Source organism: Alosa pseudoharengus, unplaced genomic scaffold, assembly GCF_046254945.1.
Source record: "Alosa pseudoharengus isolate Yale_2024_CS ecotype anadromous, Long Island Sound unplaced genomic scaffold, YU_APseudo_1.1 YU_APseudo_1.1_scf_1, whole genome shotgun sequence".
Classification (NCBI taxonomy): domain Eukaryota; kingdom Metazoa; phylum Chordata; class Actinopteri; order Clupeiformes; family Clupeidae; genus Alosa; species Alosa pseudoharengus.
In genome coordinates this window covers 28,788,200-28,813,018 of record NW_027468564.1, presented here as the reverse complement: position 1 = coordinate 28,813,018, position 24,819 = coordinate 28,788,200, and the positions used below count along the sequence as shown (strand labels likewise).

At 41.6% G+C, this 24,819-nt stretch overlaps 1 protein-coding gene across 1 annotated transcript in view; it reads right to left on the bottom strand.

The window, feature by feature from the left end:
• The window catches only part of LOC143118151 (complement C3-like), a 77,703-nt gene that overhangs the window by 10,439 nt on the left and 42,445 nt on the right, over positions 1 to 24,819 (bottom strand). Inside the window, exons 27-35 of the mRNA XM_076279312.1 lie at positions 22,529 to 22,624; positions 15,456 to 15,606; positions 14,018 to 14,181; positions 9,189 to 9,347; positions 8,375 to 8,434; positions 7,990 to 8,080; positions 5,865 to 5,922; positions 4,748 to 4,838; positions 4,560 to 4,649 (exon numbers count right to left, since the gene is read on the bottom strand). Coding sequence (XP_076135427.1) covers positions 4,560 to 4,649; positions 4,748 to 4,838; positions 5,865 to 5,922; positions 7,990 to 8,080; positions 8,375 to 8,434; positions 9,189 to 9,347; positions 14,018 to 14,181; positions 15,456 to 15,606; positions 22,529 to 22,624 — 960 coding nt within the window. The remainder of the gene's footprint in view (positions 1 to 4,559; positions 4,650 to 4,747; positions 4,839 to 5,864; positions 5,923 to 7,989; positions 8,081 to 8,374; positions 8,435 to 9,188; positions 9,348 to 14,017; positions 14,182 to 15,455; positions 15,607 to 22,528; positions 22,625 to 24,819) is intronic.

Below are 24,819 nucleotides of genomic sequence, written 5' to 3'. Positions count from 1 at the left end.
GCGATTTGACGACACAATCCCGAACTCCTAGTAAAATAGCGGTGACCAGAAAAAATAGGTAAAACACTGACTGAACAGCCAGTTAAATCCAGAACAAACTAGTGAGACTGTACATGTGTACTAGTTAACCCTTAGAACCCTAGAATGTTTTATGGGCATTTTCACTACCTTTAGTTAGAAGCATTTATCATGGTCATTGTAAGTGCCACACACATGCTATATATTGTTTTTTTCAGCAGAGTCTAGGCTACCCAGATCATGCATTAATACTTTAATTGATTTGATTTTGATTTTTAAATAATAAAAATACAAAAAGTGTATTATACAATTCTTACTTTCATGTATGTGTTGGCCAGACTGTCATGAATCTGGCAATTGAAAATGCCATTTTCTGTTTAGTGATGAAAAATGACCTTTCTGCACTCCATATCTGTGACACGAACTGACCTGACCTGACTTGACCCGAGTTTGCGTGTTAGCCTGTGTGTGCACTCATGATGATTCTACAACAACTTTTTACTGCATTGCCATGAACAAAGTAAAGGCAAAAAAGTGTTTCTTTATCGAACAAATTGGGATGCAATGTGAGCCTTGAATTGAATGTCATGCAGGAATTTGCTAGGATCTCAAAACCGGATTATGAACATGCTTTTCCATAGAGAAACACACAAAAATGTGAGGTAAGTCGAGCTATATGAAGTTATTATTTTGCTGTCACTTTGTTTGATAACCCAGAAGGATGTACTTGGTATCAATGGATAGCCGTGTGTCTCCTCTTTCATCTGATATGCTTGCCATATCTATGCTATCACAGATTTGCGAGTAATTCAAATGATGAAAAGTTCCGGAGCAATGTAACAGAGAAGAAAGGGTGTGTTTTTTGACGCACTTTGCATCAATCGGGTTCTAAGGGCTAACTAGTTCAAGCCACTAATTATACGCACAGAATGCTCATTAGGAGGTGGGATGCATTTTTGGCATGGTCCCATTTAGACATGCCAAAATATTGTAAGGGGACGTCACCCCCTGCAGTTGCCTTTACTGGGGTGTTGACCTCCAACTGCTGTCCTTCCTCCACAGGCACAGACAGAAGCTCACCTTCTCCGCCTCTTCTTCGAGCTCTCCATACTTTCCGCACTGCTATGGAACAGTTGGACTGTTACTTTTCCCACATCACACCTCCACGGGTAAACCCTGGCTTTCCAGCCAGCCTTTCCTCTTGTGTGCTGTTGACATTCCTTCCACCCAGGGGACAGTAAGTTCCATGAAGAGAACCCTTTTCTCCACTGTGAACCACAGGACGATGTCTGCCAGGAGAGTTGTTGTTATAATCTCTCTAGGCAAGACCTGCTTCTTCCTGAGGTCCACCAACATCTGCCAGTCTTTGCCAGATGACAGAATGGTGTTCCTCTTCTGTGTAGGTGCTTGGAGCGTGTTTCCAGGTGTAACAAATCCTGCCAGTGCAGACTTTCAGTGCTACCACTCTAGATCTCTACAGGACCTCAGCCGACCTAGCCAGGACTTAATTATGATGCTACCTAAAGTGTCCCAGGAACAGCACCCCCTTGCATCCTGATAAGATGTGCTGAAGACTTACACAGCAGGCAGTCTACTTCACTTCCAAACCACCAGGCAAGATTCTAGGGGGCATGGAAGGGTGTCATAGACCACCCTCATCAGGAATCTGAGCCAGTTGAGCCTCCAGATGTCTGACCAGCTGAGGCACCTGTTTAAAATAGCATCCCATCATTGTGGAATGGGCTCTCCTCCTGCCACAAAGGTGATATTCTCATGCACTGATCCTGTCCTCATTGACATACATCTTGATTTGGCCTTTATCTCCATTCTTGCCCATGAAAACAGCATCAAGGTGCTTGAGGAGCCTGGCTGTACATGGTGCTGTCTGCAAGTTGCTTGTGACATTATCTATGTAGCTCCTCAGCGGTCGAAGCCTCTCACCTGATGGTAGCTTAATACCCCCTGCCTGGCTAGCTACCTGCCTGGCCCATCTGAGGGCCACCACAAAGGCTGTCACGAATAGGTTGGGGGAGGCGGCACACCCCATGGCAATACTGTGTTGCAGCTGCTGCCATCCTGTTGTAGCCTTCCAGACTGGCACACATCTGCAGGTTGCTGAGATGATATTCTTAACGTCATCCAGGGCATGAAAGAATTCCACACTGGATCTGATCCCAGATCATGGAACAATCCGGGGAAGTATGTGTATCCATATCCATGTACATGCTGATGTTCATCCATCGTATCGAAAACAAAAACAGATGGTTCCAGGTTTGTCTGCCACACGTCATGGAAAAAGGATGGAATCAGGCCACATTTGCTTCTCAAGCCCTGAACTGACTGTGAGCCCCAGAGTTGAAGACAGATGTTAATCTAACTTGTTAGCCAGGTAATCACTGAATCCCAGCCTGTAAATCAGTGCTTTCCCCAACAGTGTGACCTGACCAAACCATTTAAAAAAAAAAAAATGTATCCCATTGAAGTATAGACCATTTGCTTTCACGATTCTGAAACGACATGTGTGGTTGAAGTCACAATGAAAGCTGCCTTGGGATGCAGAGTCTGTTGTTACTGTAGCAGTATGCAGTTCTTTCATGGCAAGCTTAGCATTAGTATCCGGGGTTATACAGGTTGCCATTACAGTAGATGTAAACTCTCAGGGGAGATAGAAATGTCCACCCTTAAAGGGACACCAGGCAACCCTGATGCTTTTTCTCTATGAAACTTCCCCTAGGGTCTGTACGTGTGCGAGTCCTCGCTCGGTCTGAAGCTCTTGCATCTTCCGTCAAGGCATTATACACACGTTTGCAACAATCACTAGCGTTTCATTAGCCTGCCTCTGTGCTGTGGATGCAGGATGTAAACTGATCCTGCTTTTCGCGATGTCTGAGACTGTGAGACTGAAGGTCAGCGGGTACGATACACTGAACTTGCAAGCGGGATATTCTTCCTACAGGCAGTAGGGGCGGGCGAGAGAGTCTTCATTCGCCCTGTAATGAGTCATTTAACCATATACCGACTTACGAAGATGATTAATTAACACGAAAATGTTGCCTGGTGTCCCTTTAACCATGAGATACTTTGGGTTAGCTGAGCAGACTCTCTGTGATGGTAGTGTCCGTGCACCAAGTTTTGTTTACATAATTGCACAAACCCTCACCTCTGGTCTTACCGGAGTTAACAGCTGTTCTGTCTGCTCAAAGGACGTAGCGCCCTGCTAGCTTAATAGCGCTGTTGGGTACTTCACTGTTGAGCCTGGTTTTTGTGAAAACCATGATGTTACAGTCCACCATCAATCTATGTGTGTTGATCCACAGTCGCAGTTCCTCCATTTTGTTCGCCAGGGAACAAACATTGGCGAGGAAAAGACTCGTTAGGGAAAATCGATGCGCTTTAGCCTGGCTTTTAGACCTCCACATTTGCCATGGGGTCTTTGTTTACCTCTCTTGCCCAGCCGATGGTTACTTCCGGTCGGTGTGATGGTGTTGGTACGTCCCGCTCTTCTGCCAATCTCTGGTATTATGTAGTAGAGAGTCGATGTGGAGTTAGCTCAAGTCTAGGTCTCAGCCCACCACTGGGGTATACTACGAAGCACGTTAGACATATCTAGGCTATGTAGACATATCGAGGCTTGACAAAGCCTTGACTCAGGGGTATACGTTAAGTGATACTACGATTGCAGTTATGTGATATATTTGTCAAACTAGGCTTTCAGCTCAGATCTGTGCGCGTTCTCGGTGTTGGGATGACTTTGGCCAATCGTGTAACGTGGAGACGCACAAGACTGCCTCTATTTAAAAACAATTACTTCCGCATTCATGAGCGATAGCTTAATCTACACTGCGGTCATTTTTTGTGTCTAACCTATAACATCAAATAAATCAATTGTCATCAGTAGTTGTATGGTATGCACGTCCATAGTGGGATATTTGCACGCACAGCACTATTAAAGCACATTCGAGATATAAAAAAGGTTAGGCGGAGGCGGAGCTCCACCTGTAAGATATATGACAGAATCCTACACGTGAGAGAACTTCGTTTTTAAGACAATTGATTGGTCAGTGTGCAGTAGATTACACAATTTCAGCTATAATTTAGCACATAACCTCCTCCCGACCAGGTTTGGTTGACAGCATAAGATACCATGATGATATAGCGACACTAAAACAGATCCACTTTCGTGTCACAGCATAGCCTGGCTTTGAGCGCAACATACCTCGCTAACCCACTAATCGAGATTCGTAGTACACCCCACACGTCTTTGGTCTTTGTTTACGTTTCCTATGCTGTTTACTTTCGGTCGGTATAGCGGAGTTAGCTGGTCCCGCTGTTTTGGAAATCTCTGGGATTACGCTGATCAAGATGTAGGATTGCAGGAACTGATGTCCAAAAGTCAGCTGTATGTACACTAAACTGTGTTGAGCAAAAATAATTGAAATAAACAAGCAGATAACCACTAATTTGCATAATCTGGAGAGACACTGGGCTTTGCGATGCAACCACGCCACCATCTTGGATCAAAGATGATTACATTCTAGTACCTTAGGAAGATAGATGATAAGGGAACCTCTCTCTGAGAGCTTCTTGTCTTTTTCCCATTTCTGAATGTAGCGGTCTTTTCCTTCCTGCAGCTGTAGAGTAAAGATTATTTAAGTCAGATCTTAAGAACCAAACACTAGCGCTTTAGCGTAAACACTGCAAACATATGTTTAGGCTGAATGCATCTCACCTTGAAGAGGTCTGCCGTATCTACCTCAAATCCAGTTGGAATGCTGACATCCAGGATGGGCATATTGGTGGAGTCCTTATTTCCCAAAAACCTGAGAAAAACATGCTTGCAACTGTTTAACTCCATCTTCATGAAGAGGTGATAATGAAGGCAAAGATGAGGTTTCAGATCTAACATCCAAAATGTTTTAGGCTGTTCTATATCAAAAGCGCGGAGAGGCACATAGACTTATGAACTGTTCAATTCTTTGCAGATTTTAATAGTGGCTGTTACAGGTTCAGTGCATCAATAGCCCTGTTTACATGGACACATCTGATTAGAAATGGAATTATACATAAAAAGGCCAAAAAAATATTAAAAAAAGAAATTAAAAAAAAGAAATGGAATTATGTCTCAATCGGAATAAAAATGCCTCATGCAAACACCCCAACCAATCGGATTCAGCCCAATCTGACTAAATTTCCAATAGGATTGAGAGAGGTGGTGTACTTAGATCTGATAATCTGATAATTTGAAAAATCCACCTACAGTATATAAACACATACTCTTGATTGTTGGAGTACATTTCTTCTTTCTGCGCAGGTGTTCCGTATGTGGTAATAATGCAGTGATGTGAACAAATGAGTTTACAACTAGGAGCTTCCAACCATTTGCATTGATTCGTCAGCGATCTGTGCCGCCATACCAACTAATACTGTTTTCCAGTAACATTAACTGCTGTCGACAGAGAATGCTCCAGAGTGGAAATGAGTTCAGTTTGAACTTGTTTCGTGGTTGGATACAAACAACTCAAATAAGTTAAAGGAATTTTTAAGGCAGGAGTGTTTTATACATGGAGTTAGAAGTTGAAAACAGTTGACAATAGTCATTTGCTATGAATCATGGGCAATATGTCAGTTAATGAATATCATGGTTATAGTCTCTTTGGCTTGATTACACAGCTGTACAGAGCTATAGTACTTACTGTACATCAATGGTGAGTTGATAAGTCTCTTTGGCTTGATTACACAGCTGTACAGAGCTATACTTACTGTACATCAATGGTGAGTTGATAAGTCTCTTTGGCTTGACAACTGCTATACACAATTACACAGATGTACAGAGCTATAGTACTTACTGTACATCAATGGTGAGTTGATAAGTCTCTTTGGCTCGATAACTGTCTTGGGCCTCAACTGGAAGATATGCATGGTTGAGTAAAACAGTAATGTTATTAATTATTATAAAGATTTAATAATATATATATTAATAATATTAGTAAAATTATATACATTATTTCTTAATATACTGGTAACACTTTAGAATAACTAAATGCAAAACTAGTTCATTATTAACTAATATTATACATGCTTTACTATCAAGTGTTATCAATATATTATATTATTATATTTTTCATTAAGAAACATACGGGTCACATTTTTGTGTTATAAGTTATGACTGAGACACCACCCACCCTACATCGACATAATCTGTTAGAGTATTCAAACATTTTTATTATGTATGTATTTAGCTAGCCTGGCAATTTGCCATCCCCTTGGTACGCTTCGCTTCTACAAGGGTCTGGGATCTCGGCTATTGACGAACGTTTGCAAGCTGGATGCGTGGACTCTGTAGAAGTTTGAAACGATTGGATCTGATTTCACCCAATCGCTAAAGTTTGGCCGTGACGTATGTTATGCGCCAGCTCGATCGTGAAGTAAGCTACACTACAACACTCAGAAATTGCCCACAACACCAAAGCGAACAAGATGGATGTAAATGACCATGCCAGCTTTGCGATACAAATGTAAGAGTTAGTGGAAGAATAGCAAATAACTATTCAACAGTAAGGTTGAAGATAACATAATGTAACGCCGATGAGAAGTTAGGAGACGGGGAGGCTGATATATCGTTCCAAAACTCCGGTAGTTTATTTCCTATAGATGTACAGGCTAGTGCACGGGCAACAGGAGGTGTCCACTACAAAACAACAAAATGATCGCTGATAAATCACGGTCTCAATCACTCATTCACACTCATCGGCCAACAACGCAACAGAACTCAGTCGCACGTAATCCACTTCTACTCTGACTAAACTTAGACGTCTTAGAACCCCCTATTCTATTCCCTCCCCTTAGCAATCGCTAACCTATCCATACACCTAAATATTCCCTCCCGGACACCTCCCCCCAATCAAAACACATCAGAACTCATTGACACATTCCATGACACAAACACTCGCGCACACACACACGCACACGCCGGGAACACAGAAAGCCCAACACTGGGGCAAATAGCCTCGGCGATACAATATCATCACAATTGATACAAATCAAACGTTTCCCAAATCACATAGGGAGTAGGGCCACGACATCTTTGCCCGAAATAAAATGTGTTAAACACTCTTTTTGTTCGGAGTTCAGTTCCTGGATATTTGGAAGCGTAGCCAGCACGGACTGAATTGCTTCATTAACTTATGCCATTGACAAACTCCTCGAGGACTACAATTCAAACACAGCGCAGAATCTCGACGTCGTCTCTCACAACTCCCGCCTCCTGCTCGCTGATTGGCGCGGAGTCGAATCTACCGCTGCGAACGTGGCCAATGGCCGGAATCCCAGACGGAGTGGTGGAGGGAGATGAAAATCGAGCGGAAGTACGTAGGAAGGCAATTAAGGCCAGGCTAGTATTTAGCTAACACTTTTATAAAAAGCAACTTCCAGATACTAATTTGCAATTGGCAAATCTCCCTGGAGCAGTTGGACTGGAACACACAACTTGTGTGGCTGCTGCATGCTAGCCAAGTAAAGCTCCTTAAAGCAACACCAAAGCACTTTTCCTCTGTTGCACACACGCTATTTGTTTATCCAGCACTGGCTTTGCAAATAACGATGTCCACAGAAAAGGTAGAGTATGTTGAATGTTTTTATGAAAGTATGATGTATTGCGACATCATAAGCAAGTCAAATTTGTAGTGTCCTTCCATCGAACTACAGATCCGCTACCGGATCTGGCAAACTTACATAGTGCGGTTATAGCCGACAGATGGCCGCGAAGCGAATGCAGAGCTGCCGTTCACCCTGTTACGAGTTGATGAACCACTGAAACGATTTTGGAAACATTATTTTAAGGTGCAAAACATTCTTTAGTGTTGCTTTAACCTCTACACTAGTACTGCAGCCCCCTCTCGACCACCATACTAAAATCAAAGCATAATGCCACGTTTAAAATGACATAAGGTCTGGATGTTGACTTTGCCCTACCCTTGGCCTTTTTCATCAGGGTTACATTCAGGGAGAACTGTTCACATTTCAGATTTTTTTCTTTTGGTGTAGCATAATATATGTGCTCCACCTGAAGGAATAAATGCATAAAAAAATACTATTCGCCAGACACATTTTGAGCACATCACTGAACCAAAAAAAGAAAACAAATTTGTACTGTCTATGCCAGCTACATTTGCTCACATGCAGACCTGTCTGTCTGTCTCATGATTTTAACTGCCATGCATGAGGATTGAAACATTTCATTTTTAAAGAGAGCATAGGAACCTATCAGATCAGATTTACAGTGTAAAACATAATATTACTGGCAAGAAAATAGTATAATACAAAATATTGTGCTTGATTTTTCGGATTGAATACTTACAAAGACAGTGCCTTTGCCTTTTCCTTTGGTTGTGATTGTTAATTCTTCATCGAGTCCAAACTATGGTTGAAAAAAAAAGATCATTTATAATAAATAATAAAAACTAGATGTACCGCATAGCAGTACAAAATATGACCGCTGCTCAGTCCAGTTCATTCTGTCCCGCTTGTCAATTTGTCTTCATCTCCTACTCCACCCCCTACTCTTGCAACTTTTCTGTATGCTTGTATGTGCATGCCTGTGTGTGTGTGTGTGTGTGTGCCTGTGTGTGTATGTCAATTTGCCTCCATCTCCTATAGAGCCTGACCAATATGGGATTTTGAAGGCTGATACCGATTTCGATATTTGAGTTATTCAAAAACTGATAACCAATATATCGGCCAATAGTCATTTTGAATACAATTTTTAACATGTAAAAATGTTCTCCCATAACAAGGTTCTAATCAAGGTGGGGCATTATGTATTTGAATAGGCCTAACTATCTAGATTCCTGATGAAAGGCTCTTCATATACAGTAATTTATTTAAGAAATAAATTACTTCATCCTCTGTGCCACAGTTCAGGTAGTTAATTAGGAAAAACGGCATGTTTTGGGTTTGGGGGGCCAGCGCTCAGGGGGAGGGCCCCTGTGGACCAAAGTAAATTTTTCCGTAAAAGTCTAGTTGCCCTACATGCCCACCAAATTTTATGTATCTGTATCGTTAACCAAAAATTCAGGAAGTAGATGTAGAATATAACCAAATTGTTTTTTATTATATTATATCATTATTAATGTGCAATTTGTTGTCGTTTTAAAGTGTTACTGTTGACAGACCTTATCTGAGCGGGTTTGAAACGCATTTCCTTTCCCCCAACTCCATGTGACTGATCCACTTCTCCCTGATGCACTAATTTCAACCTGAAGGTCTTTGCCTGGCGCGTCTGCAGCGTGGATTCTGTACTCCGCCAAGGCCTGGAACACCATTATGGTGGGCTGCAAAATAAAGCACAAGATATAGATTAAACATGTATAGCAAAAGGAAATTACATCAGAGTGTCTGTTTCACAGTCCTATTGCTTTGTTCTTTGTCATTGATTTCATATATAGCTTTAGGCTTGATTGAAACAGCTCCAATATGATTAAAAATTAGCCATATTTAATATATTGCAATTGTCATTCATCATTCACAACACATAAATGCCATTTATCATCTAAGTAGCCTAAAGCTGCTTCATGGAAGTAACAGAAATGTAACGATTAAAAGTGGATGTAATGTAATGATACAAAAGTGAATTTCCCAATAGAGGGAGTAGTCTGACAATTGACTTGATAAACTTGATACCGTTGCCCAAATGTATTAATCATTAAATATAATCAAAACTTTTCCTACTTATTACAGTGCATGGAAATGTTATTCTTAGGCTTCTTATACTTCTTCTTTTTATTACAGTGCATGCAAATCAATACACTGTACTGTTATTTGCTGGATTCTTTAGTGCCCGAGCACTGGATGGTTGTTGATCTCTGTTTTGAATAGTGAAGGGATTGTTGATATGTTGAAATTTGTCAAAGTGGTGACGCAATTAATTTGCGCAATTAATCATGCCTCCGGTAATTGCCGGACATTGACCGGGAAAAAAATGAAATGTTTTTTTAATTTTAACAAAATTAAATCTCTCTGGTCAAATTGTCCGATTGAAATTGGCTAATAATCCCGTCCCCCTAACACAATCTGAATTTGAGAATAAGCCTAAAATATAGGCCTACACTAAAGCAGGAATACGTCCTTTGGCTATGTTTTAAAGGATCAGGCTCTACCGTTTGAAAGTTATTAAACAACATGCATATGCTGCATTTCAAATAAAGCACACTGTGAGAAAGTGAACCTCACTTCTCACTGTTACGCACTCCCACATTGACTATGAATTGCGTTACCCGCGAGAACGGGAGAAAGACTCGGACATTTGCACATGCACACACATACACCCGCACGCCCCCTTATAAAAATGATGTATTGCTTAGACTAATTGTGTTATTTTGTGAAGGTGTATGGACGGCTTATCAACACAGGGGGGTTGTGTTTAAATGGAAGGCTGGCGTGGGGCTATGTAGGGAGACCGGGGCTGGTTGGAACAGGGGCAGGTTGAAACACTGTTAATATCCAGGCTACTAGAGGGAGCTGCAACACAATTCCAACACTAAACTGACGGCCTTATTGAGTAGAGTAAACTCACGTATGTAACTGGTCTCCAGGTCATTAACCCTTTAGGTGAGAACAACATTTTAATTTTGTAGTGTCAAAACTTAGAATATGCACCTCCCACTAAATACATCCTAGAAGGGTAATAGTTAGGGATATATAAAAAATATTCATTATAATTGATTGCTAGGGGACTCATCTATATCTTAAAATGAAGTTTGAAAACCTGAGGTGACTGATATTAGCAGGCTAACAGCATTTGTGCAAAAAAGTTTGACCTAATGTGGGCGGGGCAGGTTGGCACACTGATTTTGGGGTTGGTTGGCACATACATTCCCTATGGCTATTTTGTGACAAATCTATAAACTTTGTATTTTACACATAAAAACATCATCAATCTTTATTTTAGCATTGTTATTGTAATTACTGTAATTACATAGTTTTACATTTGGAAGCATTTCAGACATTTTTAAACATTTGAAGTAAAGAAAAATCGGTAGGGACCAAATTGGTCTTGACGGTGGGCCCTACTGAAGAAAAACACACAGGAAAGACATCAGCAAAGCCCTACAGGCAGTGATATAGATGAGCACTTCAAACAAAAGCAAAAGGGGTACGGCAAAGGACTATAACATAGGTGTTCCAACCAACCCCGACTACATGTGCCAACCAACCCCGTGCATGGGGTAGGTTGGCACACGTGCACAACACCACTTTAATCATATATAACTCAAAACAAGGGATAATTTGTTGACATTGAATGTATACATTTTGTAGCTGAGATCCCAAGCTTTCAGTTAATCACAATTTGACAATTTCAACGCATTGTAAGACGGAGAAATATAGCCGAGAGTGAAAAGTGTTCCAACCAGCCCCGGTCTCCCCTACTATTAACACATTCGCGTTAAATTATTTGTAGCGCGGTTTGTCCGCGATTTCATTCACACCACTCAAAACGTATTTATTACATACATTACTGCTTATAACTTTATACTTTACCACCTCCATGACATGTAGTGCGGTACCCACTATTTCATGTCCCATTTATTCCGTGTTTCTGTCTAAAATCCTGGTTATGTTACTAGTCACGCATTTCCTGCTTCCCGGTCCGGTTCGACTGCTCCTATGCGGAATGCGCGCGCCGCTACAGTATAGAGGTAGTATTTCTCCCCGTTCCAGGGCAGAAGGTGCAGGCCAGTGTACACAGTAGAGTGTGGCTACGGGTCGGGTCGGGTTCGGACAAATATTTAGAAATTATAGTTGGGTTCGGTTCAGGTTCGGACACATGGGGGCGATATGCATTGGAAGCTTTACATTTAAAATTGCTTATTATGTTGGGTAACCAACAGGTCTGCTTTACATGATGCAAACGTTTGTTTTTTGAGAATAAAGTAAAATGTAAAAAAGACCTAAACAGCTTTCTTCCTGTGTGCAAGATTTGTTTATGTAGCCGTGACAACGCATGTGCATTTCTGGCCGCATGTCTTGGGTGACGTTAAAAAAAAAGTTGTTAGCCTATCAGAAGATTTTAACCTTAAGATTATTTGCGTTGCATAGCCTACTGTGGTAAAGACATATAGGCTATAAGGTCGTCTCGTTCAACTGGATGAGGATTTCCTCGAGTTGCACCAATTGACGTCGATGCTGCATATGGATCAGTGACAGAGGCACTGTAGTCTCAAATACTGTTGCAGTTCATTTCAAGACTTTTCGTCAATGGTAAGACTAGAATTCTATGCTTGCTTGGGCCTGCTTGGTACCCTGGAAATCCAGAGTTCTCGCGAGAGCACAATTTGAATTGTGCCCGCAAGATACTCTGGCCACGAGCAATGATCCAAATTTCTTCTACCTCTCGAGCGAGAGGGACCAATCAAATCGGTGTAGGCGGGACAAAGGCGAGCTGCACTGATGACGACAGTGCTGCGACGTCCGGAATCATCTAGAAAACATTGTAAGATAGCTACCGATGAACACCAGTTGTTTGAAACGGCTTTGACCGCTACAATAAAGGATTTAGATTTGGCTTTTCAACTAAAAGAGGAGCAGAAAATCGCCCTCAAATCGTTCCTTTGCAAGAACTGGATACGTCACATCGTGAATTGTTGTGATTGGTCGTAGCGTTATCCAACTGCGTGCAGTGAGAGTTTCAAATGCATGCTTGGTGCCGCCCCTCGAATTGGGCCATTTTCATTACTCGTGGCCAGACCCTTAATCTGAAAGATTCCAGGGTCTGGTTTACCAGGCTACCTGCTTGGGCCTCTTGTGTGAATGTGCGCTGTGTGTGACCTGCGTGCGTGCACGCTCATCTGATTCTGTAGACAATCCCATTTGTTGTTTGTTCCGTTTAATGGGCTAAAAAGACAGGCTATCCACAAACGTGAACGTTTAATCACTAGCATGGGAATAACTGAGGCGTCATCTGCGTCGGGCTCGGGTCGGTTTCGGACATAAAAATGAAAATGCCTGTCGGGTTCGGACGCAACTATGTCGGACGCGGGCCGGGTTCGGACAGAAATTTGCGGCCCGAACCGCACTCTACAGGGGTGTTTGTTTGTAGTAATGTTTTGTATGTATATGTGTGGTGTGAACAGGTGGTGTGAATGTTGTAGAACGTTTTTTATATAATAAGAATAGTTCATTTTCATGTAATGTTTATTTTCTATTTAGTTAAATAGCCTATATGGCCTTAGCCTACAGGTAATTCTCGGACTGTTGGTATGGTCCAATTAGTCCTGAATGGACCAGTTTGGCCTCATTCTGCATTGGAGAGAGAGTGAGGGTGAATACAGGCTTGCTGTAAGGCTATGTACCAAGAGTTTTGATTGTTATTGTTGAAAGCTAGAAACATTGTGCTATGTTGATTTTATTTTTTATTATTTTGCTTTCTTGAAATTCTGAGTTAAGTATAAATAAACTTTATCGTGTTTTTGGATAAAACGAGTGAGCTCTGGTTTCCGTGTTTTCCACCTCCACCATCTAAAGCCGGTGAGTCTGCACATCCCAGTACTTGGGATGCCGCTTTGGTCCTTCACACGCATGCTTAAAACGTCTGTAAAACAACGAACAAATGAGTGAGACGGTTCAAACATGGCCAGGCCCAGGCAGACTAGCCTTAAAAGCTTTTTTCAATTCCTTGGACTGTTGTTAAACAGTTACTGAACTGCAGTTTGTGTCAATAGATAGCATGAATAGATACCTAGGTCTATCTAGGACCAAGGAGCAGGACCGGAGCACACAAAACTTTTTAGTGATTTTTATTAGTGCAAACCGACTAATGTTTCGACGGCCATGCGTCTTCTTCAGAGTCATGTTTTGGTCTCCTCATTCACTGCATCCTGTTCCGTGAGCACCAACCAGGCTGAAGCGCAAGTGACCCCCTGAACCAGCATCAATAGATAGTTTGTTGATAATCTGAGCACCTGTAGATAGTCAACGATCAAATTGAAGTGTGACCGAAACTGACCTGTGTGGTCTTATATCCTCCCATAGACCCTCTCTGTTCATTCAGCCACTTCACGACGGGTGCTGCCCTCTCAAACTCCCTCATCTTGACCAGGGCCAACAGGGCGTAGGCAGTGGCCTCCACGGTGAGGAGATGGTTTCCCCTGACAGGCCAGTGAGTGCCATCTGAAGAGGGCCACAAGAGCATTGCACTTCTACTCAGGCAGGCAGATTATAAACACTTTAATCTCAATACATTATACTGTCAGGTGTAAACCATAGTTTTACCATTTTTTTCCAACTTAGATATTATTCTGCGATCTCTGCTACAATCATGGGATGCAAATGTGCAAGGATGTTGTCATACTCAAATTCAAGTCAGAATATGCATATGATACTGCTCCATAGGGACGTACTGTAATTATGGGGCGTGTTTCAACCGATACGGGGGGGGGGGGGGGATGGGTGCCTCTGCACTTAATTGGATAGACCTAACCAATCAGCAACGAAATAGCTTACCATGAGATGTAGGGAGAACACACAAACCATCCTTCTTCTCCACAAATGCCTTAACATTGTTTTCTGGTCTTTTGTAAAAGTTATTGTGCCGTCAACATCTCCTACAACACTCATTAGCGAAATCTAAGAGATACGTAGTAGGGTAGGCTATTAGGAAAAAACTGATAGCCTACATACCCTCCATTTTTAAAAATAATTCCGTTGAACACTGATATGCTACAAACATGTTATAAATAGCTGGGAAAGGCTGTCGCAAATCCCTCGAACAGGTGGTCAATCAGAGATTTCAAACGAACGAGGGAACAACATGTCACAATGCAACACAGTGTTTTCCCTTGATGAAAGTGAAATCATGAGTTTTCCCACATCTCAACTTTGGCCAAAGTTTTCAGAAATAATTGTTTTCAGTGATAAAATCCTTATTGAAATAATATGCATTTTACATAGGGGGTCTTAGAAGCCATCTGTCTCCTTCTAGCCACAGTGTTTTTGTGGCAAACATAATCAACCTAAGCGTGCTCAGATGATGTGATAGACGAGGCACTGTTGCTCACCTGTCCATCATCGTAAAGCCCAATTTGATTGGTCCACCCAGCTCTGGTGCGAGCATAGTTGCTCCACAACGGAGTAATGCCAGACTGAACTTCCCGACCTCAAATGTTGTGGGCGGGACTAAGTTTGGCTGGCATCCAGGCTTGTTTGTTTGATCTCTATCTACATCTATAACTGTCATAAACATCTTATATCATGATTACTTGTATGCTGATGGTTGTCAACTGACAACACATTATGTTATCATAATTCTCAATTCTTCAATAATTATCATCAAAGCTTTTAGAAATCAAATATGGTACAAACTGAATTCCAACTAAGCCATGATTTAAAGGTGACATTTTTTCAACCAACAATACATTGTGTCTGTGGAGATGACTATAACCTACCATTATGGGAGAACTTGTAAAGAATGCTCTTGTCCAGTTTTCCTGTATTGGCCAAAGCATAGGACACCATGGCGGCAGCGTAAGGATTTTTCAGTGTATGAATTTTCCCCGTCAAGTACTGCACAGCGCTATCCATGCTTCTCTGAAAGCTCTGCATTGCAATGGAGTAGAGGAACCAGCAGTCAGGCAGGCAGATATTATACAAATCAGGTACATCTAAAAATGTTAACCGTAATCATCGAAATTAAAACAAAAAAAATGGCTTGACATATTTCACTCTGTGTAATTAATCTAGAATATATGAAAAAAATCATATATATATATATATATATATATATATACACATACACCTGTATTCAATTCAATTTCAATTTATTTGTAAGGGACAGTGTGCAATTAAAACATAAATGTAACCATGTAAAAACAAAACATCGCTCAATAAGTTAAATAAAAATAAATATATATATATATATATATATATATATATATTGTTGCCGTCCGATGAAAAGCTACAACATTGTTTCAAACCTCTGCAATGCTAGATAAATAAATAATTGGTTAAATAAGTAGGCATGCAGTGTTTTCTTTACTCCAATTACGTTAACTTCATGAAGGGAGATGTTTTTTTCGGAAGCATGAGACTTGGGAGTAGCCTGGAGAAATGGAGTCGAGAAGAGAGCAGGGACACTAAACTAGGCTAAGGTAGGATGAAGTGCAGTTCAGAAATTATTTATAAGCTACTTACATATTTTATAACAAGACATTTCGGCAAACCGTCAGGAAAATCTGAGTGCATACATAGGCTAGCAAGAATGTAATGCGCCGTATGGCCATTCTAAATAATGATAAACAAACACATACCAGCATTTCCACCTTAGCTAATAAATGCTTAGCTGGTAATTTTGGTAATAATACTATGACACAAGCAATTGAATGACTAGGCTATATAGACACTGTAGCAATTCTGATGACACAATGTGCAATTATTTTTTTAATTTCCTAAAAAGTAAAGGTATTCATACGTGTTATTCATCAGACAGCGAAGATATGCTGATCTCTTTCAACCTCACTCTGACTGTCACTATGGTCTAAAAAAAGTAATGAACACCTTCGTCCCGCCTATTCTCGAGACCATATTATGTAAACAAAGTCATGACGCCCATGACCCCGGGAGCAGAACGTCTCGCACTCTAAGCGGAGCTGACCTCCGGTCTGTCCTCCTACCTTCAACGCCTCAGTGACCAGGTAGGTTACTAGTAGGGTTGTGCCGATCGTGATGGTTGACAGGAATCACGATGGGAAGCAACCATCGTGATGCCACGCCCCCACATGCCAGTCACTAATTCCTGGTGTAACAGGCTAAAACATAAAAAAAACCTTTCCCTGGAAATGAAATTGAGCCTACTTTAAAGGCTGTCAGCCAAACAGTTATCACGTATTAGTCTACCGTCTTGTAAAATAAAAGACTTATTAGTCTACCGTCTTATTCAAATAATTCCTGACTGTGACGTGAATGTGTAATTGTCTTTTTGTAGCCTACATGTCTCACAGGCCTGTAGCCTACATTCACAGAGAGATTCACACCCTTATTCAATTCCTTTCACCTCCATCCAAAAAAGGACAGGTGAGTGTGTCACACAGTCCTGCATGCAAGCCCTCCTCCCCTGGAGAGACTGAGCTTTCCTATGCAAGGGGGCTTCGCTAGGAAACCTTCCTCACAGACGGCAGGTGGTCTCCACAGATGCATGCCTGACTGGATGGGGAGCTGTCTGGGAGGGCAGGACAGTGAGGAGAGTGTGGCATCCCCCTTGGTCCTTGGAGCACATAAATGTGCTCGAACTGAAGGCTATTCACCTGGCTCTCAAGGTATTACAAGGATACAAGGAAGTTTATTGTCACATGCATATAGTTACTGGATGTAAGAAATGCAGTGAAATTATGTCTGGTGTCAGCCTATTTGTGCATTTATGGGGGGGGGGGGGGGTAAAAAGTGCAGTAGAAGAGGGGTTTAGTAGATTAAGTGGCAAGGGCTGCATAAGAAAGGTGGGGGAGGATTGGGATTGGGGGGGGGGGCACCAACAAGGAGCACCCAAGAGAGTATTGTTACTCTTTTTACACCACAACCACATGCTGGTGAGAACCTCTGCAGTGTACCACATCAACCATCAAGGTGGGACGAAGTCCTTGCGGTGCCTCAAGGTGGCGAGGCAGCTACTGTTGTGGCATGGCCCCTCCTCTCCTCTCGGAGAGCGGTGCACATTCCAGGTGTGGCGAACACGGCGGCAGACCTTCTCTCCAGGACAGGGGCCTCTCCCGGGGAATAAAGACTGCACCCGGACGTTGTCAAACACGTCTGGGTCAACTATGGGGTAGCCAAGGTCGATCTGTTTACAACATCAGAGATGACTCATTGCCAGCAGTGATACTCTCTAGCAGATCAGGGGGTCGTTTCTAGAAAAGTTAGCAACGACGTTGCTCAACCACCATTGTACGACGCAACTTGCGACCAAACAACGACACTGTTACACCTGTTTCCAGAAAGCATCGTACCTGTGTCGCAATTCGCTACCTCCGACGTTCGAACACCATAGTTCCAACAACGTTGTTGATGATGCAGCGATACATATCATTGGTGGAAACAGTGGCAACGTGTAATACCCCACCCCCTAGAAATGTTCTGTCACGGCCTATGTCGACATGTTTCTAATCTAAACCGAGTGATAAATGCTGGTAATGGTATTGTCATTGCCATCAGCCAAAACCTAAACCTATTGCAAGCATATAATTACAGTTAAAAACAGTTAACTTAAGCAGACCAATATGAGTCATTATTTGTGTTACATATCTATGTGTTGGAAAAAATATATAGCCTGGACAAATATTTGGGTATCCCATAGGTTATCAACTGTCTCGTGGCTTAACGGCAGCGCGTTGGTGCACTGCGCTCTCGGCCGGAGTTCGCATCCTATCTCTTCTTTTCATCTCTGAGTAAGAGTAGGCCTACGAGACACAACAATAGGTTTTGACCATACATATTTATGTATATAGTTACTCTACATCGAGAGACCATAGGTAGGCTACAATACATCAGTCAAAAACAATTGAATCTACGTGTCACACTAGTTCACCTGCAGGTAGCGAGAAGCAAGAGGACAATCTCACATAATAAGAAAATCGAACCTACAACGTTGGGATAATAAGTCATCTGCTTTAGCCACTACACCATTTAACACTACTGTTGTCAGGGACTGTGAAGATTACAATACTAAAAGCAAGGCAATACTTTAATTAACATAAATAGCAAGAATGAGCCAAGTAGGGGAGCAGTGTCTTAATCAAAATTAAGATACAGGATAGATCAATCATTGAGTCACGAGATAAACATCCCCTTCGCAAATTTTGGTTAGGCGGTTGTGATTTTTGGTTAGGCGCTCCGGACACCAACAGGAACTACCAAGGAACGACACAATTGCGACTGCCTAGGGACAGTAGTTCAAACGACCAAACTTTGCGTCCTTGTTTGCGATTGAGAGTTCAAACTACCCTTTCTAGAAACACCAAATCCAAGAACGATGGAGCGAACTACCAAGGTTGCGACGCAAGTTAGCAAACGATGCTTTCTAGAAACGACCCCCTGGACGACAGTTTGGGCCTGGATGCTCAAGAATGGCCAACAGGATTGTTGTACACTTTTCCTTAGGTAATCTGAACCAAGACCAGGCTTAAGGCACAATTAAGGTGTACGTCTCTGCCATCTCAGCATTTCATAGGGGCTTTAATGACAGACCGCTAGGCCAGCACCATTGGTGGGCCAATATATAAAGGGGGCCCGCCGTTTACACCCAGGCCATACATTGCGAGCGCCGAGCTGGGACGTGTCGTCCTTCTCTAGGGCTCCATACGAGTCTATGGCAGGGGCAGATTTGAAGTCCCTGTCTCACAAGACTGCATTTCTTTTAGCTTTATGCTCTGCAAAATGGGTTGGAGAGCTGTGCGCACTCTCAGTTAGTGATGACTGCTTACAGTGAGGACCAGATGGCACTGCGGTGTCCCTGTGTATCAAAATAGTTAATCGAAGTAGCCACAGGTTGAAATTGCAGCAGGTGCCGGTAGTGCAATTTGTACAAAAATAACACAATGTAGAAGCTTCAGAAATATACAATATTGCATGGATATCTAAGTTAACGATAAGTAAGTTATTTTCAAATCATCGATTGCTCAAAGAGGAGAAAGCTAGGCAGCGAGAATAGAGCTTTATATAACGATACGGGGGCAATACCAACGCAAAACTGTCACGCCCGTAACGCCAACTAAATATGGATGTGACAGTTTTGCGCGGAATTGCCCTGGACCTCTTCTACATATTCTGAGACAGGCGATTTTTAAAAGCGCCAATTTGAAGCACCTCTACTAGACAAAGCATATATTTTGAGCAAGCATAGGGTAGGCTAGGCCCATTCAACAGTGAACTGAGACCACAGAATATTTTACGATTTAAGAAGGCAATATGATTGATCCACCACAATCTAGTTAAGGCACTGCCCAACAACGTGATGTTCCTGGGTTTCCAGGATTTCGGGTCAACATAAAAAAACTAAAAAAATAAAATTTAACTTGCTGATTGATGGGTTCAAGGAACCAGCTGTGCAATATCCATCCTTGTCTCAGCTCAAATTTTATTTTAAGTTCACGTTAAGATCTTAAAAATAACCAAGGCTACTCAGTTTTTCTCCCCAATTACTCTTATCTTGCCTTATTTCTTCTCATTTCGAATGTTGCCTCTTAGGCTACTTATTTTATTTCACATTAACATTAGGCCTAGGCCTACACCTAGGCTCCATCCATCCATCCATTCTAATATTATATATATATACCTTTTCTTGAGGAAATTTTCCGTAACTGGACCTCACTGAAGATTAATTGAATACCCCTGGCCTACATGATAACAAGAATTCAGTGATGGAGCAGGTAGGCTATGTGTGACATGCCATGCTGACTATGATGATTATGATGACTTATTAATTGCTATAATGTTTTTTTTACATTAATACACAGGATTAGATGTTAAAATCCCTTGTGCCAAAATCCAAGGTAAAAACACATTCAGAAGCCCCTGCTCAAGTTTAACTTTAAAAAGCACACTACCCACAAATCCGCCAACAAATGGTCACAAGCACAATGCAAATGGCCTATCCAACAGCAGTAGCCTATATAGTATGCGGCATGTCATTGGGGTTATCAAGTGGGCACCCTCATTCACCGATGTTTCGTTAAGTTAGGCCCACGACACCTCATGAAGGCTTAACAGTGAAACCAGCGTCCTGGAGACACTCCCCTCCATGCTACCACCATATTACCACATTGCTTCCCACATTCTACATTCTGCTGCGCCTGGCCATCTAACCCCAGGCCTATGACCATTAATATTCTCCCTCCTTGGCTGACTGGCCTCTCTCTCTGCCTCAGTGCTAGAACTTACCTCAACAACAGGGGTACTGATGTCCTGCGAACTGTGGGTTTCTTCCTGTCGCTGGACTTCAACCGACTGACTTGATGCACTTCTTAAGAAATAGCTATCAATGTGGGGACCCTGTGTTCCCTCTACCAAGCACTTCTTTTTCCCTTGATGAATTTTCAGGCCCTTTAGACTTGTAACCTTCTGCCAACCACACACACACATCTGCAGCTTTTTCTCAGTTTTCTCTGAACTAATGGCTTCCACAAACATGTTTTCCTTACTCGTAATCAAATTCGTTCCAGGGTCAGTAACCATGTCTATCACAAGTGAGTCATCTTCCGCCCCTGCTCTCGCTGACTCTAGGGGTATTTTTTCATTATGTCGTACTGTAGCTTAGTAGGGTGCAGCCCATAGCTTAGTGAAGCCTGGGCTACTGCCACAATGAGCTGCTAACCCATTGTAGCCCCGGCGGGGTCTATTCCCTCCTGTCAGCCGTCTTTCCGTGCTGTCACAAGGTCTTTCCCTAGTTGCCAGCTGCCCTATTCACAGCAGTCACTAGCCTACGCTAGCTTCAGCATTACATTAATACACAGGATTAGATGTTAAAATCCCTTGTGCCAAAATCCAAGGTAAAAACACATTCAGAAGCCCCTGCTCAAGTTTAACTTTAAAAAGCAGTGATGATATGGTAATCAAAACATAGTAAGGCCATGTTGTGATTATGATAACAAATAGTGAAACTTACGTTTTGTAAATGAATGATTAGCGGACAGCAAATTAGTGTCAAATCGACGTTAATTGTTGTTCAGATTGACCCAATTGGCCCCAAATTCAACACTGACGGCATAAGTGGTGGTTGGTCTCTCAAAGTAGAGAGTTGAAAGGGCGAAGACATTAAAGGGAATAAGTTAATGTAGGCCTACTGTTCTAAAATGTAGCCTACCAGCAATGTAGGTAGGTATAACCTACAGGAATAAAATATTTTCAACAACAGGCAACAGACTTGCCCTGTTTATTTTGTGTTGTTTTAGTTGTCCTATAGCGATAAATGGTATAAATTACAATAAGGTCTACCACCATCTAGGTGATTTAGTTCTTTTAAACTTCAGTATTTTTTTGGTGCTGCTATCAATTGAGCATTCCATTAAATGTGGCCTATTGTATCATTTCAAATGCAAAAATAGCAGAAAATCTTCTTTCATAATTGCTTGTATAGCCTACTTGAATATTGAGATGATGTGCTCCATGGCTAACTATGATCAGTCAGAATGATAATAATTGAGGCAGAGAAGATTTGGCAAATTTGTCATGGATGCAACCCACATTCTCCGCTCTGCTGCTCAAGTGCATGTTCCTTACAAATGGGGCAGCAATTGAAAGGGAACTAAACAGACTTTCCAAGGGTGTAAGATGTATTGCCAATGTATTGTATTGTTACCACAGAGAAATAATCTACCAAACACAAATTTCCTTACTTTTTGTGCTAAGTTTATAAGGGTAATGCAAGGATTTTGTATTTAATTAGGTGTGCCCAACCAATTTGAGGGCCACTTGGGCCAAATATGCCAGGGCCGATTTTTTTGTGCCAGTCCGTCCCTGCTCAAAGATAACTTACACTGACAACGCCATTGCAGATCCGGGAGCCCTCCTGCATGGCTATCAGGACAAATGCGGTCATGGAAGCATCCGAATCCGTCCCAAAGACATCCCCCTACAAAGAGACATGTCAACATGCAGTTTAGTGAATATCTACACTAGAAACAACCACAATAATGAAAACAACAATAATAATGTGCAATTGTTGACATTAAAAACAGTAAAAAAAGAATGGTAACACTTTATTTTAATGTGTCGCTGTTACAGTGTACCTACCTAATTAGGTACAGTGGTACAACCTGTGTAACAACATGTACTATCAGGTACTATCATTGTACTTGCATTATGTATTTGTGGGTACCTACATATAGTTGTTACATTGCAATACTGAATGCTTTTACAAAACCTTGCCAATTTGCCTAAATTTTCATCAGAGGCAAAGAGCTGACCTGAGACCTGCTGGATGGGGTAAATCTGGTCATGATAGATTTGATATACAAACCATTCTTAGCTCCAGTCAAGGACTCATTGTCTTCAGTGTACATGTAACAGCTGTGCTGCTACAACCTTGTTACTCTTTGATACAGTGGAATAAACCTATTAAGTGTACCAGTTAATTACTTACATGTACATATGACATGTATGTTATGTCTTCAATGTGATGGAACAGGTCTACTAATTCACTACATAGTACATACAGTATATCAACTGTGTTGGTACACACTTATTGCTCTTTGATACAGTGGCATAAACCTATTAAAATGAAGTGTGCCAGTTAAGTACTTACATGTACATATTATATACATCCTGCCAATGTCATGTATCCTGTAATTGATGTGTTGAAACTAGTCTGCTGTTACACCACAAAGTACATGCGAATTAGTAGACCTGTTCCAAGACATCGAAGACACAACATACATGTCATATGTACATGCAAGTAATTAACTGGTACACTTAATAGGTTTATTCCACTGTATCAAAGAGTAACAAGCTGTTACATGTACATTGAAGACAATAAGTTTAGTTTAATTTTTTTGTTGTTATGTTTCATGTTATGAAACATTGTGCAATAAGGGGTCATTTCTATAGGATGTTTTTGCATTTACATTTTAACAGAAAAAAAGGATATAAGATTGTTCTATTGAAGACGAACGGAGGATCAACATGTTAAGATAAATTGTGGTTTATGCAGTGGAGAGCATACAAAATCGGGGTCAAATGTCATACTGTTATTCTTGCTGGTTTTTTTTTCTATATTCATATTTTTATAGACACTCAAGATGCCACAGGATGAGGATGAAGATGAAACTCGGTGTAAAACATGAAACGGTGTAAATAATGTCACCCATCAGCTGGTGAAATTATCTATGGTCCAATCACCACAGGGGTGCCCCAGGGCTCAGTACTGGGGCCACTTCTTTTTGGTATTTATACCATCTCACTGGATCCAATTATCCGCTTGCACGACTTTTCATCTGCTATACAGATGACACACAGCTCTATCTGTCATCCCTACCTGATGACCCCTTGGTCGCATTAGATCCAAATTGTTAATTCTTACCTACAAAGTAGTCACTGACTTGCACCCTTGTACTTGAATGGCCTTATTCAGGCATATGTGTCACAACCTCTCGACCGCTGCACTCATCTAATTAACGCTGCCTGGCTCTGCTACCCATACACTCATGACAATCCAAACATTTCTCTTCGTTTTTCCCTGTTGGTGGAATGTGCTACCAGTTCCTCCCAGGGCAGGGATATCCATCTACAGCAGGGGTGGGCAACTAATTTCCCTAAGGGGCCACATGACAAACTGGGACTGTTGAGGAGGGCCGGACCCAAAATACCGAACTCAAGTCTGAACTCAATTCTGTTCAATTCTATTCTGTTCTTGTATAACATTAAGTAAATCATGTGGTTTTGATTGCTACTCGTAAGAACAGATGGAAAATGTGAGGGAGACGATTAATATATGTCCAGTATTTAATCCTCATTCTCGAAAATTATTATTATATCCATCTGCAGTATCTTCAAAAACCTCCTGAAGACCCAACTGTTCTGAGAGTACGTCCTCTCTTACCACTGCTAACAGCTGGACATGCTTACTCTAGCACTTACCACTACCTTCTTCCCTATCCTGACTATCCCTCTTCTCCCTCCCTTGGCTTTGCTTGAACTGTTATTCTATTCTATGCTAGTCGTACTTATTGCTGCACTAACAATATCATAGTGGGACTGTACCTTTATTGTACCTTCATTGTTATAAGTTGTTGTAAGATAAAAGTGTCGGCTAAATGACTAAGCCTAAAT